The sequence below is a fragment of the Bombina bombina genome, chromosome 3 (assembly GCF_027579735.1).
Source record: "Bombina bombina isolate aBomBom1 chromosome 3, aBomBom1.pri, whole genome shotgun sequence".
In the NCBI taxonomy this organism is placed as follows: domain Eukaryota; kingdom Metazoa; phylum Chordata; class Amphibia; order Anura; family Bombinatoridae; genus Bombina; species Bombina bombina.
In genome coordinates this window covers 649,105,882-649,128,062 of record NC_069501.1, presented here as the reverse complement: position 1 = coordinate 649,128,062, position 22,181 = coordinate 649,105,882, and the positions used below count along the sequence as shown (strand labels likewise).

Genomic DNA, 22,181 nt, shown 5'->3' with positions numbered 1-22,181 from the left:
ATGCATGGAGAAACGCATTAGCAGTAATTGGCTTAACATATAAAGTTGATATTACTGCTCCTTCTGCTATATCCCCTTCCAGTTAAACATCTAGATATGGTACTTTTTTGGTGTCAAAAGCATAAGTAAACTGTAAGCCAGCTCTATTGCAATTTAGGTATTCCATAAAGGATACACTTTCTGCTTCCGTGCCTGACCAAACCATTATCAAATCGTCAATGTAGCGTTTGTATGCTACAATTGAGTTTCTAAATGGATTGTCATCTGCATAGACGTGGGACAGCTCCCACCAGCCCATATAGATGTTTGCAAAGGCAGGGGCAAATTTTGCCCCCATAGCTGTCCCACACCTCTGCAGATAAAACACACCATCAAACTCAAAGTAGTTATGAGTTAATAGGAAAAGGAGGGTCCGCAGAATGAAGCTTTTGAGGTTAGTGTAATAGTCACTGAAGCTGTCCAACATATATTTAACAGCTTCTAGACCTTCCTTGTGGGGGATAGCTGAATAAAGGCCCACCACGTCTATGGTGAGCCAGTTGTAATTCGATTCCCAGACTAAGTCTTCTGTTAAGTTTAACAGGTGCTTTGTGTCCCTTAGAAATGATGGCAATTTCCAAACGACGGGCTGGAGGAGAGACTCTATCCAGTTGGACAGATTCTCAAATAGAGAACCTATACCAGACACTATTGGGCGTCCTTTGACATCCTCCAAGGTCTTATGCACCTTCGGCAAATGGTGGAAGATCGGGGTAACCGGCTCCTCCACCATCAAATACTCAAAGGTATCTGGATCTATTACCCCAAGCTCCAGCCCGTCGTCCAGCAAACTCCTCATTTCTCTTTGGAATGTTAAAACCGGGTTCCCCCGTAACACTAGGTACACCTCCTCATCATTGAGTTGTCTCAATGCCTCTTGGACATAGGAGCTTCTGTCCATAATCACAATGGAGCCTCCCTTGTCCGAATTTTTTATTACCACATCTTCCCTTTGTTTCAAAAGTTTTAAGCCAATTTTCTGTTTAGCTGTTAAATTCTCTCTATGTGTTTTTCCTTTTGACTTCAGTTTTACTAAGTCTTCCTCCACCCTCTTGTGAAATTGTTCTAAAATATTCCCTCTATTTCTTGTGGGGTAAAATGTTGACTTAGGTCTGTAACCTGTATGTGAACTTTTAGTGTCCTCAAGTGTATTACTGTCTTTTTCTAGCTGATACAGAGTTAGGAAATCCACAGCGTCCTTTATCTGAAAATAATCATTTTCCACTCTCCTATCAACATTAATATTAACCTGTACAGCATCCTGTTCAACCATTTCTGCAGAAAAAAACGTTTTTAATGTTAGTTTGCGAACCAACTTGTTTACATCAAGCAATGTCTCGAATACATCAAAATCAACTGAGGGTACAAAGTTAAGACCCAGCCTCTGATTCTTCTAATGTGGCAGAAGATAAGTTGATTATTTTCAAACTTTGTATTTGTTCTTGTTCTGCCTCCCTCTCCTTAATGTGTATCCCTCCCTCTGTATCTGGGGCTGCTCTTCTCCCTGTGTCATTTGGGGTCTGTGTATCACACCTCTTCCCCTCCCACCTCCTCCCTGTCCAGCTATGGCCTCGTGAAAAACCTGCGGCTGCTCTGTGTTTACCCCTTGTTTAGGGTGTCTATCACTCTCTAGAGCTCTACCATACCTATTTCTACCAGCCTGCTTATTCTTATGTTTAAGTATGCCTTCATTTGTTTTGCCTTGTGGAGGTTGGGATTGGGTGTTATGGTGTGTTTCTAATGTAAGCTGAACATGAAGAGGAACTTCATCTTTCAGCATGACAACGACCCAAAGCATACATCCAAATCAAAGGAATGGCTTCACCAGAAGAAGATTAAAGTTTTGGAATGGCCCAGCCAGAGCCCAGACCTGAATCCGATTGAAAATCTGTGGGGTGATCTGAAGAGGGCTGTGCACAAGAGATGCCCTTGCAATCTGACAGATTTAGAGTGTTTTTGCAAAGAAGAGTGGGCAAATTAAGCCAAGTCAAGATGTGCCATGCTGAAAAACTCATACCCAAAAAGACTGAGTGCTGTAATAAAATCAAAAGGTGCTTCAATAAAGTATTAGTTTAAGGGTGCTTACACGTATGCAACCATATTATTTTAGTTTTTTATTTCCCTTTACCTAAAAGATTTTAGTTTGTTTTTCAATTGAGTTGTACAGTTTATAGGACACATTAAAGGTGGAAAAAGTTCTTAAATGATTTATCCTTGTCTCATTTTTTTACATCACAGAAACCTGACATTTTAACAGGGGTGTGTAGATTTTTTATACTGTGTGTGTGTGTATATATATATATATTTAGGTTTTTTTTTTTGTTTGTTTGTTTTTTTATCTAAAAATACACACAAACACCTTTTAAAAAGGAACATATATTAAAAATATAGAACAATCTTTACTGATCAGTAGTAATAAGTGCAAATCACTGTTCAAAATTTTTACCTGAAAAAAATGTAACACGTCAACTGCACATTTTATTTATCTATAATACTACTTTAAAAATATTGCACTTTTTATATTTATTTCTCCTTCTTGAATTCTTGACACAACAAAGGAGCAGATATAACACATTACATAGCACATGGAAAAAGTGATAACAATAAAATATTTATTCATGTTGCAGGTTATTATCATACAGCTAGATTACGAGTTTTGCTTTATGAGCGGCTCGGTACCAACTTACAAATTATTTACACCTCTCACCTCCCTATAGCGCTGCTATTGCAGGTTTGCAAAAACCCGGCGTTAGCAGGCAATATGGTTGCTTTGAGCTCCATACTGCACCCAAATAAGAGTGCTGCTTTAAGCTGGTTGTACGTGCCCGTGCACGATTTCCCCATAGACATCAATGGGAGAGCCGGCTAAAAAAAAGCCTAACACCTGCAATAAAGGAGCGTAAAGCTCTGTAACGCAGCCCCATTTATTCCTATGGGGAAAGAAAATTTATGTTTACACCTAACACACCAACATAAACCCCGAGTCTAAACACCCCTAATCTGCCGCCCCCGACATCGCCGCCACCTACATTATACCTATTAACCCCTAATCTGCCACCCCCGACACCTACATTACACTTATTAACCCCTAATCTGCCGCCCCCGACATTGCAGCCACCTACCTACACACTTATTAACCAGTAATCTGCCCCCCCCCACGTCGCCGCCACTATATTAAAGTTATTATCCCCTAAACCTAACTTTAATATAATTAAAATAAATCTAAATAAAGAATACAATTAATACCTAACTAATTCCTATTTAAAACTAAATACCTATAAAATAAACCCTAAGCTAGCTACAATATGACTAATAGTTACATTGTAGCTAGCTTAGGTTTTATTTTTATTTCACAGGTAAGTTTGTATTTATTTTAACTAGGTAGACTAGTTACTAAATAGTTATTAACTATTTACTAACTACCTAGTTAAAATAAATACAAATTTACCTGTAAAATAAAACTTAACCTGAGTTACACTAACACCTAACATTACACTACAATTAAATGAATTACATTAATTAAATACAATTAACTAAATTACAAAAAATAAAAAAGAAATGATTAAATATTTAAAAACTTATTAAACCTAATCAAATAGCCCGACCAAAATTAAAAAAAAAAAACTTAGCCTAAACTAAACTGCCAATAGCCCTTAAAAGGGCCTTTTGCGGGGCATTGCCCCAAAGAAACCAGCTTTTACCTGTAAAAAAATAAAAAAATAAAAATAATACAAACAACCCCCCAACAGTAAAACCCACCACCCACACAACCAAACGCCCCAAATAAAATCCTATCTAAAAAAACCTAAGCTCCCCATTGCCCTGAAAAGGGCATTTGGATGGGCATTGCCCTTTAAAAGGGCATGAAGCTCTTTTTCAGCCCAAACCCTAAGCTAAACATAACCCCTCCCCCAAATAAACCCTTAAAAAAAAAAAAACTCACTAACCCCCGAAGATCCACTTACAGTTTTTGAAGACCGGACATTAATCCTCAACGAAGCCTGGAGAAGTCTTCATCCAAGCGGCAAGAATCAGCCAATAGGATTGAGCTTGCATTATATTGGCCGATTGGATCTATCCTATTGGATCAATCCTATTGGCTGATTGCATCAGCCAAAAGGATTTTTTTCACCTTGAATTCAGATTGGTTGATAGAATCCTATCAGCCAATCGGAATTCAAGGGACACCATCTTGGATGACGTAATTTAAAGGAACCTTCAGTGTACAGCTGGGACTGTATGAATGAGGATGCTCCACGCCGGATGTCTTGAAGAGGGAGCCGCTCCGCGTCGGAAGGATGAAGATAGAAGATGCCGTCTGGATGAAGACTTCTGCACGCCTGGAGGACGACTTCTTGCCACTTGGATGAAGACTTCTCCCGGCTTCGTTGAGGATGGATTTCCGGTTTTCAAAACTGCAAGTTGATCTACAGGGGTTAGTGTTAGGGTTTAAGGGATTATTGGGTGGGTTTTATTTTTAGTTTAGGGTTTAAGCTGAAAAAGAGCTAAATGCCCTTTTAAAAGGGCAATGCGCATCCAAATGCACTTTTCAGAGCAATGGGGAGCTTAGGTTTTTTTAGATAGGATTTTATTTGGGGGGTTGGTTGTGTGGGTGGTGGGTTTTACTGTTGGGGGGTGGTTTGTATATATTTAAAAAAAAAAAAAAAAAAAAAAGCCGATTTCTTTGGGGCATTGCCCCACAAAAGACACTTTTAAGGGCTATTGGCAGTTTAGGTTAGGGTTTTTTATTTTTTGGGGGGGGTCTTTTTTATTTTGATAGGGCTATTAGATTAGGTGCAATTAGTTTAAATATTTGATAATTTCTTTTTTATTTTGTGTAATGTAGTGTTTTTTTATTTTTTGTAATTTAGTTAATTGTATTTAATTAATGTAATTGATTTAATTGTAGTGTAATGTTAGGTGTTAGTGCAACTCAAGTTAGGTTTTATTTTACAGGTAAATTTGTATTTATTTTAACTAGGTAGCTAGTAAATAGTTAATAACTATTTACTAACTATTCTACCTAGTTAAAATAAATACAATTACCTGTGAAATAAAACCTAAGCTAGCTACAATGTAATTAATAGTTATATCGTAGCTAGCTTAGGGTTTATTTTACAGGTAAGTATTTAGTTTTAAATAGCAATTATTTAGGTATTAATTGTAATTTTTATTTAGATTTATTTTAATTATGCTAAAGTTAGTGGTGTTAGGGTTAGACTTAGGCTTAGGGGTTAATAACTTTAGTAAAGTGGCAGCGATTTTGGGGGCAGCAGATTAGGGGTTAATAACATTTAACTTGTGTTTGCGATGTGCGAGTACGGCGGTTTAGGGGTTAATATGTTTATTATAGTGGCGGCGATGTCAGGAGCGGCAGATTAGGGGTTAATAATTTATTTTAGTGTTTGCGATGTGGGAGGGCCTCGGTTTAGGGGTTAATAAGTAGTTTATGGGTGTTAGTGTACTTTTTAGCACTTTAGTTATGAGTTTTATGTTACGGCTTTGTAACGCAAAACACATAACTACCGACTTTGTTTACGGTATGGATCTTGACTGTATAGGCTGTACCGCTCACTTTTTGGCCGGACAGGCAAACTCTTAATACCGATGCTATGGAAGTCCCAAGATGCGGTAGTTACATTGGCGTTTGGCGTTACTGCCAAAAAAAGGAAATTTATGCTTACCTGATAAATTTATTTCTTTTACGATATGACGAGTCCACGGATTTCATCCTTACTTATGGGGTATCGCCTCCTGGTCAGCAGGAGGAGGCAAAGAGCACCACAGCAGAGCTGTATATATAGCTCCTCCCTTCCCTCCCACTCCAGTCATTCGACCGAAGTTAGGAAGAGAAAGGAAAAGCCAAGGTGCAGAGGTGACTGAAGTTTAACAAAAATAAAGACCTGTCTTAGAAAATGACAGGGTGGGCCGTGGACTCGTCATATCGTAAAAGAAATAAATTTATCAGGTAAGCATAAATTTCCTTTTCTTTTACAAGATATGACGAGTCCACGGATTTCATCCTTACTTATGGGATACAATACCAAAGCTATAGGACACGGATGAAAGGGAGGGACAAGACAGGAACCTAAACGGAAGGCACCACTGCTTGAAGAACCTTTCTCCCAAAAACGGCCTCGGACGAGGCAAAAGTGTCAAATTTGTAAAATTTGGAAAAAGTGTGAAGAGAAAACCAAGTTGCAGCCTTGCAAATCCATCACTGATGGCCGAGGAGGCTGCTGTCCAGCAGTCTCATATGCAAAACGGATGATACTCTTCAGCCAAAAAGAAAGACAGGTAGCCGTAGCTTTCTGGCCCCTACGTTTTCCAGAAAAAAACAACAAATAATGAAGATGAATGACGAAATTCCTTAGTCGCCTGCAAGTAAAACTTCAGGGCACGGACCACGTCCAAGTTATATAACAGACGCTCCTTCTTAGAAGGATTAGGACACAATGAAGGAACAATAATTTCCTGATTAATATTTTTGTTGGAAACAACCTTAGGAAGAAAACCAGGTTTGGTACGTAACACTAGCTTATCGGAATGAAAAATAAGGTAAGGAGAATCACATTGCAATGCTGAAAGCTCAGAAACTCTGCGAGCAGAAGAAATAGCAACCAAAAATAAAACTTTCCAAGATAACAATTTAATATCTATGGAATGCATAGGTTCAAACGGAACCCCTTGAAGAACCTTAAGAACTAAATTCAAACTCCAAGGAGGAGCAATAGGTCTAAACACAGGCCTGATTCTAGTCAGAGCCTGACAAAAAGATTGAACATCCGGAATATCTGCCAGATGTTTGTGTAGCAAAATAGACAAAGCAGAAATCTGTCCCTTTAAGGAACTTGCTGACAACCCTTTCTCCAATCCTTCTTGGAGAAAAGATAAAATCCTAATCTTACTCCATGAGTAGTCCTTGGATTCGCACCAATAAAGATATTTACGCCATATCTTATGGTAAATCTTTCTAGTAACAGGCTTACGTGCCTGGATCAAAGTATCAATGACCGGATCAGAGAACCCTCGCTTATTTAAAATCAAGCTTTCAATCTCCAAGCAGTCAGCTGCAGAGAAACTAGATTTGGATGATGGAAGGGTCTCTGAATGAGAAGGTCCTGCCTCAATGGAAGCTTCCACGGCGACAGAGAGGACATGTCCACCAGATCGGCATGCGAGGCCACGCAGGAGCTATGAGAATCCCCAAAGCCTTCTCCTGTTTGATCCGTGCAATCACCCGGGGAAGGAGAGCAAATGGTGGAAACACATAAGCTAGGTTGAACGACCAAGGCACTGCCAAGGCATCTATCAGTTCAGCCTGAGGATCCCTGGACCTGGATCCGTATCTTGGGAGCTTGGCATTCAGACGAGACGCCATCAGAGCCAATTCCGGTCTGCTCCACCTGAAAATCAGGGTGGCAAAAAACTCCGGATGGAGTACCCATTCCCCCGGATGAAACGTCTGTCTGCTCAAAAAATCCGCCTCCCAGTTGTCCACTCCTGGGATGTAGATTGCCGACAGATAACAAGAGTGAGCCTCCGCCCACCGAATAATCTTGGATACTTCTGTCATCGCTAAGGAACTCCTTGTTCCTCCCTGATGATTGATGTAAGCCACAGTCGTGATGTTGTCCGACTGAAATCTGATGAATTTGGCCAAAGCCAACTGAGGCCAAGCCTGAAGCGCATTGAATATTGCTCTCAATTCCAGAATATTGATTGGAAGTAGAGACTCCGACCGAGTCCACACACCCTGAGCCTTCAGGGAATTCCAGACTACACCCTATCCTAGTAGACTGGCGTCCGTTGTCACTATCACCCATGAGGGTCTGCGGAAGCACGTCCCTTGGGACAGATGATCCTGCGACAACCACCAAAAAAGAGTGTATCTTGTCTCCTGATCCAGATCTATCTGAGGAGACAAATTTGCATAATCTCCATTCCACTGTCTGAGCATGCTCAGTTGTAGAGGTCCGAGATGAAAATGAGCAAATGGAATGATGTCCATTGCCGCCACCATCAATCCAATTACTTCCATGCACTGAGCGCCGAAAATTGGACTGAAGGGATCAGCATGTATTCAGAATCTTTAACTTTCTGACTTCCGTCAAGAAGATTTTCATGGATAGAGAATCTATTAGAGTTACCAGGAAAGGAACCCTTGTCTGTGGAATTAGTGAACTCTTTTCTAGATTCACCTTCCACCCGTGAGTCCTTAGAAAGGAAAGAAAAATGTCGGTATGAGACTTTGTCAGCTGATAAGACTATGCCTGGATCAGAATATCGTCCAGATAAGGCCCCACTGCAATGCCCCGCAGCCTGAGAACCACTAGCAGAGACCCTAGAACCTTCGTGAAGATCCTGGGTGCTGTGGCCAGCCCAAAGGGAAGGGCCACGAACTGAAAATGTTTGTCCAGAAAGGCAAATCTCGGGAACTGGTGATGATCTCTGTGGATGGGAATATGAAGATATGCATCCTTTAAGTCCACGGTAGTCATATATTGACCCTCCTGGATCAATGGAAGAATTGTCCGAATGGTCTCCATCTTGAAGGAAGGAACTCTGAGAAACTTGTTCAGACTCTTGATATCAAAAATGGGTCAGAACGTTCCCTCTTTTTTGGGAACCACAAAAAGATTTGAGTAAAACCCCTGCCCCTGTATTGGAACGGGACAAATTACTCCCATAGTGGAGAGGTCTTTTACACAACGTAAGAACGCCTCTCTTTATCTGGTCTACAGACAATCGTGAAAGAAGAAACCTTCCCCTTGGGAAAGAATTTTTGAACTCCAACTGATACCCTTGAGACACAATTTCTAGTGTCCAGGGATCCTGAACGTCTCTTATCCAAGCCTGGACAAAGAGAGAAAGTCTGCCCCCTACTAGATCCGGTCCCAGATTGGGGGCCGCCCCTTCATGCTGTCTTGGGAGCAGCAGCAGGCTTCTTGGGTTGTTTACCCTTGTTCCAAGCCTGGTTGGGTCTCCAGGTGGGCTTGGCTTGTGGGCAATTCCCTTCCTGTTTAGCGGAAGAGGAAGGGGGGATTCCTTTGAAATTACGAAAGGAACGAAAATTACTCTGTCGTCCCCTTTGCTTAGATGTCTTGTCCTGAGGGAGGAGATGACCCTTACCTCCCGTAATGTCAGAAATGATTTCTTTCAAATCAGGCCCGAATAGGGTCTTTCCCTTGAAAGGAATAGCCAAAAGCTTGGATTTTAGAGGACACATCCGCAGACCAAGATTTGAACCATAGGGCTCTCCGTGCTAAGATGGAGAATCCTGAACTCTTAGCCGCCAATTTTGTTATCTGAAAGGCAGCATCCGTAATAAAAGTAGTCAGCTTAAGGGCCTTAATTCTATCTTGTATTTCCTCCAAAGAAGTCTCCGTCCTAAGAGACTCTTCTAGAGCTTCAAACCAAAAAGCAGCCTCAGTCGTGACTGTTACAATGCAGGCCGCTGGTTGCAATAAAAACCCTTGATGAACATAGAGCTTTTTGAGAAGACCCTCCAACTTCTTATCCTTGGGGTCTTTGAAAGCACAACTGTCCTCGATAGGAATAGTTGTACGCTTCGCTAGGGTAGAAATAGCTACCTCCACCTTCGGGACCGTCTGCCAAGAGTCCCGAACAGTGTCAGATATAGGGTACATTTTCTTAAAAATAGGGGAAGGGGAGAACGGGATACCCGGTCTTCCCCATTCCCTTGCAACAATTTCCGAAATTCTCTTAGTAACAGGAAACACATATGAATAAGAAGGGACCTCTAGGTATTTGTCAATCTTACACAATTTCTCTGGTGGGACCACAATAGAGTCACAGTCGTCCAGAGTCATCAAAACCTCTCGCAGCAACAGACGGAGGTGTTCAAGTTTAAATCTAAAAGACATGACGTCTGAATCTGACTGGGGCAATGCACTTCCTGAATCAGACAGTTCCCCCTCAGACAGTGTCTCCCTACCCTCCAATTCAGAACCCTGGGAGGGTACATTGGAGATAGCCATCAAAGGATCAGAAGTCGCAGGGACCACAGGGGATTCTGTCCTGCTGCGTTTGCCTTGTAACCCCGGCCACTTAGATAAAACTTCTGTAAGAGTGAATGAAGTGGACGCAGTTGAAGAACATGGCATCGCTTGGGCGGGCGTTAAAGGTTGTGACGCTAGAGGAGAAAGATGCGGCATACCCCAAGTCTCATCAGGCTGAGAAACATCCTTAGATGTACTTGCATTAAAGAAAATTTGTTCTTTGAATTGTAAAGACCTCTCAGTACATGAAGGACAAAAAGTAACAGGGGGTTCCACATTGGCATTCAAACATAACGAACATGTGACACTTTCCAAAACCATATCTCAAACTAGATTGAATATGGTACTATTAATATAAATGACAAAAGTACAGTCTGTCTATGTAAATGTTTATCTTTTCTTTTGTATAAACAAAAACAGAGAAAAATGGAACCGTTTTAGGTTTAAAAACTAAGGCAGCTATAAGCTTGTTTGACGTATAATGCGCTTATAATCGCTGCTATGAATACTGTTATGCTTTGCTTAGAAGCGATCTGTGTCTTTAAAATACTCATATTGTCAAAAAGAAGTATAGGAAATCAGTGCACAGCGGAGCTGTGGCGCCTACCTGCCCCCTCGACACAGTGACACAACACAGTCAAACACCCGGACGCTCAAGACCGCCTGCTTTAAGTAATGTAATCATGCGGTCTCGACAAGCGTCCGGGAAACACGTCCTCTGCAGTCTCAGCCAGAAGAAAGAGCGCGGCTTCAAGACGCATCCGGTCTGAAGCGCGCAAAGTCAGCCCCGCCCCTCGTGGGCGGCAATCAGAGAGAAGGCCTCTAATCAAATAAAAAATGGCCGCAAATAAAAATCAATAAGTGACTATAATCTTGAAACTACCCAGTACTGCTCACAGCAGCCAGACATAAATACAAAACACGCTAACACATTACGGTCATTCGACCGAAGTGAAGCCGTTTTTCTCAGCAGTCCCCAGCGTAACAACAGCCCTGAATAAAAATAACGTCACTGTAGGAGCCAAATGAACCTAGTTAGCCCCACTACGTGACACTGACAGTTAGCATTTCACATTGTCCCTTGAAATACCCTGTACCACCAAATGAAATCAGGTTTAATTCCTATATGATAGGCAATTGCTACAGCCCTTTTCTGAGTTAGGATTGTCCCAGAATAAAATAGCTGTACATACTTAAAAGCTGAATAAACCGCATGATCAGTCCCACATTCAAGAGGTTCCCTCCTGTAAAGCAGTGGAGACATACCGGGCCTTAGTTGCAATATGCTAAGACCATCATCTGAAAAGCAGCACACATCATAGGAGGCACAGAGAAAATAGGATTCCTCCAGTTCCCATTGCTTTGAAGCCACCAGATGCTTCTCTTTTTAGCAAACTGAAGAGACTGATCTGGTCTAGGCTACACCCTAACACAAAGTAGCACACTTAGGCACTACACAAAAAATAAACTCTTGATTGAGGAATCTAAACTAACACCATGACTGGAGTGGGAGGAGATATATATATATATATATATATATATATATATATATATATATATATATATATATATATATATATATATATATATATATATATATATATATATATATACAGCTCTGCTGTGGTGCTCTTTGCCTCCTCCTGCTGACCAGGAGGCGATATCCCATAAGTAAGGATGAAATCCGTGGACTCGTCATATCTTGTAAAAGAAAATGTGCAGGACAGATATACCTGCAAGACTCGTAATACCAGCATTAGTGAAAAAGCAGCGTTATGAGGCTTTTTCACTCCTAACGCAAAACTCTTAATCTAGCCGATAGTGTCCAACTGAAAAAAAAAAAAAAAGTCCTGTCAAGACCCAATGGAATTCTATCACTAGAAAACATGTGGTTCAGCAAATAGTACTTTTCTCCACAAGAATATATGTATTGTATAGATTTTACTTTGTTTCAATTCTTAAAGGGACACTGAACCCAAAAATTTTCTTTTGTGATTCAGATAGAGCATGCCATTTTAAGCAACTTTCTAATATACTCCTAATAGCAATTTTTCTTCGTTCTCTTGCTATCTTTATTTGAAAAATAAGGCATCTAAGCTTTTTTGTGGGTTCATAACTCTGGATAGCACTTTTTTATTGGTGTATGAATTTATCCACCAATCAGCAAGGACAACCCAGGTTGTTCACCAAAAATGGGCCGGCATCTAAACTTACATTCTTGCATTTCAAATAAAGATACCAAGAGAATGAAAAAAATTTGATAATAGGAGTAAATTAGAAAGTCGATTAAAATTTCATGCTGTATCTGAATCACGAAAGAAAAAAATTGGGTTCAGTGTCCCTTTAATTTTGTTATAATCTGATGAAATAAACAAACAAAAACGAACAATAGCAGTAAAATAATACTTATTCCTGATCAAATATGAAGTATATTCCTTCAAGAAACCAAGCGGGAGAGAAAAAAAAAAAAGTGGGGGACGAAGGAGAGAAAGAAAGGAAAAAAAAAAAAAAAAAAATTAGAAGAAGAGTAGGGACTGGGAGGAGAGAGAATGATAGTTATCTCTGCAACCATCTTCTGCTTTATACTCTACTAGGTGGCATGGCCCAAACCATGGTATACCAGTAAAACTTAAAGTGAAAGTCAATCCTAGATTTATAAAACAAATAGAGGACTTTCATTCATGAAGTATAAGATACTTCATGTAGAAAGCTCCTTTATTTGTTTCAATCGATCGCCGTTCTTAGCTGCTACAACAGCCCACGGCTAAAAGATTTTTTTTACTAAGAGGGGACGTTTTAACCTCTTAGTCAATAGATGTGCGGTAAATACGGCTCCCATGGGCGCCAAGCCAGATTTACTGCACGGCTATTGGCTAAGAGGTGGGCTTCTATAGCAGCTAAGAACGCTGATCGATTGAAACAAAAAACAAAAAAAAACTTTATAGGTTTATAGTTTAGTACGGCAGTTAACAGAGACATTACAAAGGGAACACCCAAAACCATTTTTAAGGCAGAATTCATGCTTTTCCAAAAAGTGGTTAATGGCTTATATTGCCACCATATATGAGAAATTCTGCCACTCAAGCCACACCCTCTCAAGCAGTATGATTTACATTAGGGTATATGCGTTTGATGCAAACTGGATTAAGGTACCAACACAATAACAATTTGTGTTTCAGCTCTAGAATCCTAAGGAAGAAGAGGACTTGCAAGTATTATAAAATATTTTCCGCCATTCCACAATTGTTTAAGAAACTCCTAGTTCAGAGTGCCAGTGTGAAGTATGCAGAGCTAAGTCTAATCAATGGCTCTTCCAATAGTTTTCTAGCTGCTGGCAGTGACAGTGTGTCACAAAGAGTGTCCAGGAGACACAGGCATTTAAAATTGGTAGGACTTCTGAGGAGATATCTTCCATGGGGAGGGGGGGCTGCTTAATAGATTAAGTAATTGGGCATACTTTAACCATGATGTAAAAGAGGCCCCAGCAATTTCATTTAGGTTGGATCTTTGTTTTACGTTTGCTCTCTTCTACTAATTTCACGAATGGGATTGTATGTCTGTTTTCCTCCTCATAAAACTTGCTGGGTTCAAGACCCCTTACTAGCTCAGCATTATAAGAGATAGGGGACAAAGGTGACACTAAAGAAGATATACCGCTTTGCAAATATCAACATGACTCACAATTGTTGAAAATATGAGAATACAGATGGGAGACCTTAGTCAACTTCAACTGTGGTCTTGCCTCTGATTTTTTTTTTTTTGTTGATTCAAGGCTTAATACAGCCCCATATGAAAGAATTGTTTAAAGATTAGGTAGGAGCCGGGGAGGCCTAGAGGGACCGCTTGAAGTATATACAGTAATTGCGGTCGTCATTTTGATGGCTTGTATACGCCCCAACCATGAGATGGGTTTGTCCTGCCAAGAATGAAAGTCCTTAGTCACTTTGGTAGGAAGAGGAGAATAATTATATTCATTTTTTTCTTGAGTAGCCACTAAGAAAATTCACAGGTACTTAATCTTATTGCAGTTTGTATGGACAGGTATCATTTAACAACTTAAAGTTGTCTAGACCCATTGTGACTAAGTATTTTGCATTTTTGGGCATTTATAAAAACATCTCCATTGATAGTTTATAAAGAATAGGGGGCATCCCTGTCTAGTGCGATTTTCAAACATTGCATGGAAGCAGACAAGAAAGAAATAAACAAGCAGTGGTGAAGGTAAAACTTACAGGCAGTGCAGGGATAAAAATCATCACATATAGTTGTGTTACCCTAGAATAAAAATAAATAGTAAAATGATAATTTGAGCATATGTGCAGTTATTTCATACAATGTTTGAGCTTTGATTGTCTTTAAAATTTCACATGTACCAATAGGTTAAACATACTGGATAACCCCCCCCCCCTTCTTTTAAATGTATTTAAAAAGTAAATTTATGCTTACCTGATAAATTAATTTCTTCTATGGTACGACGAGTCCACGGATTCATCCTTTACTTGTGGGATATTATCCTCCTGCTAACAGGAAGTGGCAAAGAGCACCACAGCAGAGCTGTTTATATAGCTCCTCCCCCCAGTCATTCGACCGAAGGTACAGGAAGAAAATGGAGAAACTAAAAAGGTGCAGAGGTGACTGAAGGTTAAAATCAAAAAATATAATCTGTCTTAAAATGACAGGGCGGGCCGTGGACTCGTCGTACCATAGAAGTTAATTTATCAGGTAAGCATAAATTTACTTTTCTTCTATAAGGTACGACGAGTCCACGGACTCATCCTTTACTTGTGGGATACAATACCAAAGCTACAGGACACGGATGAACAGGAGGGACAAGAGAGATGGTTAAACAGAAGGCACCACTGCTTGAAGAACTTTTCTCCCAAAAATAGCCTCCGAAGAAGCAAAAGTATTATATTTGGAAAAGGTATGAAGCGAAGACCAAGTCGCAGCCTTACAAATCTGTTCAACATAAGCATCATTTTTAAAAGCCCATGTGGAAGCCACCGCTCTAGTAGAGTGAGCTGTAATTCTTTCAGGAGGCTGCTGTCCAGCAGTCTCGTATGCCAAACAGATGATGCTTTTCAGCCAAAAAGAAAGAGGTAGCCGTAGCTTTTTGACCTCTATGTTTTCCAGAATAGACAAAGAAGATGTTTGACAGAAATCTTTGGTTGCTTGCAAGTAAATCTTCAAAGCCACGTCCAAGTTGTGCAACAGACGATCCTTCTTAGAGGAAGGATTAGGACACAGAAGGAACAACAATTTCCTGAATGATATTCCTATTAGTAACAACCTTAGGAAGGAATCCAGGTTTGGTACGCAAAACCAACTTATCAGCATGGAAAACAAGATAAGGCGAGTCGCATTGTAATGCAGATAGTTCAGAAACTCTCCGAGCCGAAGAGATAGCAACTAAAAACAGAACTTTCCAAGATAGAAGCTTAATATCTATGGAAATGCATCGCTTCAAATGGAACCCCTTGAATAACTTTAAGAACTAAATTCAAACTCCATGGTGGAGAAACAGGTTTAAACACAGGCTTGATTCTAACTAAAGCCTGACAGAACGACTGAACGTCTCGAACATCTTCCAGACGCTTGTGCAGTAGAATTGATAAAGCAGATATCTGTCCCTTTAAGGAACTAGCTGATAGCCCCTTCTTCAATCCTTCTTGGAGAAAGGACAAAATCCTAGGAATCCTGATCTTACTCCATGAGTAGCCTTTGGATTCGCACCAATAAAGATATTTTACGCCATATCTTATGATAACTTTTCCTAGTGACAGGCTTTCGAGTCTGAATCAAGGTATCTATGACCGACTCAGAGAAACCCCGCTTGGATAAAAATTAAGCGTTCAATCTCCAAGCAGTCAGCCGCAGAGAAACTAGATTTGGATGCTGGAACGGACCTTGAATGAGAAGGTCCTGTCTCAGTGGCAGAGTCCATGGTGGAAGAGATGACATGTCCACCAGGTCTGCATACCAAGTCCTGCGTGGCCATGCAGGTGCTATCAAAATCACTGAAGCTCTCTCCTGTTTGATTCTGGCAATCAAACGAGGAAGGAGAAGAAATGGTGTTAACACATAAGCCAGGTTATAAGCCTGAGGATCCCTTGACCTGGACCCGTAACAAGGAAGTTTGGCGTTCTGACGAGACTCCATCAGATCCAATTCTGGTGTGCCCCATTGCTGAATCAATTGTGCAAACACCTCCGGATGGAGTTCCCACTCCCCCGGATGAAAAGTCTAACAACTTAGAAAATCCGCTTCCCAGTCCTGGGATATAGATTGCTGATAGATGACAAAAGTGAGTCTCTGCCCATCGAATTATTTTGGTAACCTCTATCATAGCTAGAGAACTCTTTGTTCCCCCCCCCCCCGATGATTGATATATGCCACAGTCATTATATTGTCCGACTGAAATCTTATGAATCTGGCCGAAGCCAGCTGAGGCCACGCCTGAAGCACGTTGAATATCGCTCTCAGTTCTAGAATATTTAAATCGGGAGGAGAGCCTCCTCCGGAGTCCACAAACCCTGTGCTTTCAGGGAATTCCAGACTGCACCCCAGCCCAATAGGCTGGCGTCCGTCATCACTATGACCCACGTTGGCCTGCGGAAACACATTCCCTGGGACAGATGATCCTGTGACAACCACCAAAGAAGAGAGAGTCTCTTGTTTCCTGATCCAGATTTATCTGAGGAGATAAATCTGCATAATCCCCATTCCACTGAATGAGCATGCATAGTTGCAGTGGTCTGAGATGCAAGCGAGCAAACGGAACTATGTCCATTGCCGCTACCATTAGTCCGATTATCTCCATACACTGAGCCACTGACGGCCAAGGAATGGAATGAAGAGCTCGGTAGGTGGTTAAAATCTTTGATTTCTTGACCTCCGTCAGAAAAACTTTCATGTCTGCCGAATCTATCAGAGTTCCCAGGAATAGAACTCTTGTGAGAGGGATGTGAACTCTTTTTTTACGTTCACCTTCCACCCGTGAGACCTCAGAAAAGCCAACACGATGTCCGTGTGAGACTTGGCTAGTTGGTAAGTCAACGCCTGAATTAAGATATCGTCCAGACAAGGCGCCACTGCTATGCTCCGCGGCCTTAGAACCGGCCAGAAGGGACCGTAGCACCTTTGTGAAAATTCTGGGAGCTGTGGCCAACCCGAAGGGAAGAGCCACAAACTGTAATGCTTGTCCAGAAAGGCGAACCTGAGGAACTGGTGATGATCTTTGTAGATAGGGATGTGCAGATACGCATCCTTTAAGTCCATGGTGGTCATATATTGACCCTCCTAGATCATTGGTAAAATAGTCCGAATAGTCTCCATCTTGAAGGATGGGACTGAGGAATTTGTTTAGGATCTTGAGATCTAAAACTGGTCTGAAGGTTCCCTCTTTTTTGGGAACCACAAACAGATTGGAGTAAAACCCTTGTCCCTGTTCTGCTTTCGGAACTGGGCGGATCACTCCCATGGTATATAGGTCTTCTACACAGCGTAAGAACGCCTCTCTTTTTGTCTGGTTTGCAGACAATTGAGAAAGATGGAATCTCCCCCTTGGAGGAGAATCTTTGAAATCTAGAAGATACCCCTGGGTTACGATTACCAAAGCCCAGGAGTCCTGAACGTCTCTTGCCCAAGCCTGAGCAAAGAGAGAAAGTCTGCCCCCTACTAGATCCGGTCCCAGATCGGGGGCTACCCCTTCATGCTGTCTTCATGGCAGCAGCGGGCTTCTTGGCCTGGTTACCCTTGTTCCCAGTCTGGATAGGTCTCCAGACTGACTTGGGATTGAGCAAAATTCCCCTCCGGTTTTGCAGCAGGGGAAGAGGTAGAGGGACCACCTTTAAAGTTTCGAAAGGAACGAAAATTAATTTTGTTTGGTCCTCATCTTATTTGTCTTATCCTGAGGAAGGGCATGGCCTTTCCCTCCAGTGATGTCTGAAATTATCTTTTTCAGCTCAGGCCCAAAGAGGGTCTTACCTTTGAAAGGAATGGCTAAAAGCTTAGATTTTGATGACACATCAGCAGACCAGGACTTAAGCCATAACTCTCTACGTGCTAAAATGGCAAAACCTGAATTCTTTGCCGCTAATTTAGTCAGTTGAAAAGCGGCATCTGTAATAAAAGAATTAGCTAGCTTGAGAGCCCTAATTCTATCCAGAATATCATCTAATGGGGTCTCAACCTGAAGAGCCTCCTCCAGAGCCTCGAACCAAAAAGCAGCTGCAGTAGTTACAGGAACAATGCACTATAGGTTGGAGAAGAAAACCCTGATGAACAAATATTTTCTTTAGGAGACCCTCTAATTTTTTATCCATAGGATCTTTGTAAGCACAACTGTCCTCAATAGGTATAGTTGTATGCTTAGCCAGGGTAGAAATAGCTCCCTCCACCTTAGGGACCGTCTGCCACGAGTCCCGCATGGTGTCTGATATGGGAAACATTTTCTTAAAAGTAGGAGGGGGAACGAATGAAATACCTGGTCTATCCCACTCCTTAGTAACAATGTCCAAAATCCTGGACTTCCGGAGGCGGAGACTGCAGAAACACTACTGAATGCACGCTCCATGTCCAACGGAGCTTGTAACAACAACCGCTGCGCATTAGTCCTTGCCGGGTGAGATACAGTCACAGGCTGGACACAAGACCCAGGATTGACCGGGTGACACACAGCGCATGAAGTCGAGCAGAGGCAAGACCGGCTAGCCGCGGTCCAACACAACGAGCCAAGTACAGGAAGTGGGGCTCGGCACACCGCATACAGACCGAAGAAGAGTTGCAAGGCCCAGACGGCACGTAGGTGCGTTGGGATACACCGAAGTCCCACCGGGGACCCTGACATAAGAAGCGGAAGAGCGGAGGTGCGGTAACAAACAAGAGTGGCTACTTTTGAGCCAATTAAAACAAGCCTGCTTGGAGGAAATCAACCGGAACATAAGATAAGCTGCATAGTAGCTGGAGGAAGATAGCTGGAGCACAAGATAAGCTGCACAGTACCTAAGAAGGACATCGGATATCGGTCAAGCCAAACGCAAGTATTAAAAGGGCTATGATAAAAGTCTGTGAATGATAGAGTGGGCAGCTATCTAGTAATAGATAAGACAAAGGAAGAAGAGGGGCACACAAAAGTTAGAGATGCAGTATAACAAGACATAGAGTTAAAAATAGATCAAACAAGGCTACTGCACCCCTGAATTATCTAAGTGATACCACAAGAACAACACAGTTAAGATTTTGAAGAAATTCTTACAAGTGGTAACTAGCAGCAGGGGAAAGGAAAATACCTTCTAAAAATATAAGCCTATCACCCCAAAAAAAATAACAGCAGCTGCCCTCTCTCCTATTATTATAGCCCCATCTCTGCACAAAAGACAGGACTATTTTAAATACTTTGCAAAGAGGGTTGAGAGAAATAATTGTTAACCCCTAAAATTGAAATAAGGACATAAGAAGCAGTATATACTCAAAATCAGGATCCAATTAAGGAGAGACTATCCCGGATCATTGTGGGGACATAAATATAGTGTTGTATGCTGTTATAAGAACTGCCTTAGTCTCAAAAAGATAGTTAAGCAACAACACAAAAAGAGACAGTGGAGATAATTGGAACCACACTGAAGTCATTTAAAGTTTAGAACATAAAAAATAAGGACTGAAAGAGCAAGAACTATGTAATAACGTCTGGACATTTAAAGTTTAACACGGTTCATTAAATGTTATCACTTGAAAAATTAACAGTTAAAAGGAAGAAGGGAACTACCCTTGTAGGGGTGGCTGATAATATTTATCTAACATTGGTCTGAAAGTTTTATCTGATAGGATATTTAAGTAGACACATGTTGATGTGAAGTTTAAAACTGTTTTGATTTTTGTTTGTTTATTCTGCACGGTTGCAAGGATAAGTATACTCTTGTAACCAGATTGTATATGCACCAAACTGATCACGAAAATTGGTTATTATTTTAAACACATGAGGTTAGTTTGAGTAAACTAGCTCTGCATAAAAGAGCAGTAGGTGAAGGGTTAATCACACCCCACTGGGGGAGATGCACTAAGTAGGAGAGTGTACACAAGCAATATATTGAAAGGTATTGCATAGATTTTTCTTCTTTTTCTTTTTTTTTTTTTTTTTTTTTTAGTACACAAAGTAATAATCTGCACAAGAAGTGCACTCATAGTAAGAGGCCTGAATATAAGGCCCCAAGCACTCACACATTAAATGCTAAGCCTATGCAACTAGGCATACGCTACTCACGTATAGTATACACACTTTAGGAGTTGATATTCACAAACACAGAAAAGTATACAGACCTATGGAAAAATATATGAAATCTAGATCTCCAGCCATGCCACCCAAAACAAAAGATAAAAAACAGAGTAATAAAAGTGGTGAATCCACATTAGAAACAACACTTGATGAATCACATATAAATACTGCAGAATCACAGCAATTAATACAGCAAATCTCTGACATTATGCTACCACAGTTCAATAATATTAAACAAGAAATTACTAACCTCTCTAATGAGATCAGACAGTATGCTAATAGACTTACAGAGGCTGAAACTCGTATATCCACATTGGAAGATCAAGTGTATAATATGGATCAAAATGCAGCTACACAGAGTAAACAGATTTCCCTCATACAAAACAAGTTAGAAGATCTCGAGGATAGAACCCGTAGAAACAATATTAAGGTTATTGGACTACCAGAGGTTAACGAATATAATGGTCTTCTATTTTTTGCATCTAAGACACTCCCCCAACAGCTAGGGTTCCCTCCCGAAATGCTGCCTATTAAAATTGAAAGAGCCCATAGGATAGGGTCTAGAGGAACAGAGCAGGGACAACAGAGACCTAGACCAATAAGGATAAAAGTACTTGACTTCCAAGATAAAGTTAATATGCTATGCCAATTCCGTAAGAAACAAGAACTAATTATAGAGCAAAGTAGAGTCCTATTGTTCCAAGATTTCTCGGCAGAAACCAGTAGAAAGAGAAGGGAGATGGCTCCGTTCTGCACAAAATTAATTAAAGCTAAATGGGCAGCTAAGATGGTATATCCAGCTAAAATATGCATTGAGAGCAACGGTAGAATAAAGAATCTGCTTACGGTGAGAGAAGCTCAAGATTTTTGTAAAGAACACGGTATTGATTAGCAGCTCTGTTTGTAAAGATTAAAAAAGGTTAATACCAGATGATTAGGACATACATCTTAGTTAGATATGTTGAGAAAGGTTTTTGTTTTTTCTTTTTCTTTTTTTAAAGTTTTGGTGGGGGGGAGAGGGTCTTCATATTCAGATTATGAGATTATGTTATATAACATTTAAGAGAAATATCCAGAAGTATAACAAAATAAAATGTAGTAGGAATGGCAAATAACATAAAAATTCTATCTTGGAATGTAGGTGGCATAACGTCACCAATAAAAAGGAAAATGATTTTAAAGCAGCTGGGCCAAATGAAACCGAGCATAGTACTTCTGCAAGAAACACACCTTAACCAGAATGAAATAATAAAATTGAAAAGTAGATGGGTGGGGGAGGTATTAGCTACCCCTTACTGTGGAAGGAAGAGAGGAGTAGCAATACTTTTTAACAAAAATATGCCATATAAAGTTATATCCCAAGAAGCAGATAAGCAAGCAAGATATTTTATAGCAGAAATACAAATAAATGGATTAAATTTGGTACTTTGTAACATTTATGGGCCAAATAAATTAGAAAATGATTTTTGGGATGAGTTAAACAATAAACTCATTAAATATATAGGAAAGAATATAATCGTAGGAGGTGACTTCAATTTAACACCATCGCCAATAATAGACAGAATGAGATGTAGTAATACTAGAGAAATTAAAAGAGAAACCAAAATTTTTAACGGATTCTGTAAAGCCCTTAAACTAAGAGACATATGGAGGATCCAGAATCCTGACCTACAAGCTTATACTTGTGTCTATAGGACACATAGTACTCTCTCTAGGATAGACCTCTTTCTATTATCAGATAATTTAATGGGACTGGACTCCAGTACGGAGATTAAAGAGATTGTTATATCAGATCACGCAATCATATCGCTGGAGTTGCAAAATATACTCGGAACAAAATTCAGTAT

At 40.6% G+C, this 22,181-nt stretch overlaps 1 protein-coding gene across 1 annotated transcript in view; it reads right to left on the bottom strand.

The window, feature by feature from the left end:
• LOC128653841 (multidrug and toxin extrusion protein 2) overlaps positions 1-22,181 on the bottom strand; it is a 236,275-nt gene that overhangs the window by 191,417 nt on the left and 22,677 nt on the right. The window contains exon 5 of the mRNA XM_053707375.1: positions 14,294-14,336. Within this exon, the coding sequence (XP_053563350.1) occupies positions 14,294-14,336 (43 nt within the window). The remainder of the gene's footprint in view (positions 1-14,293; positions 14,337-22,181) is intronic.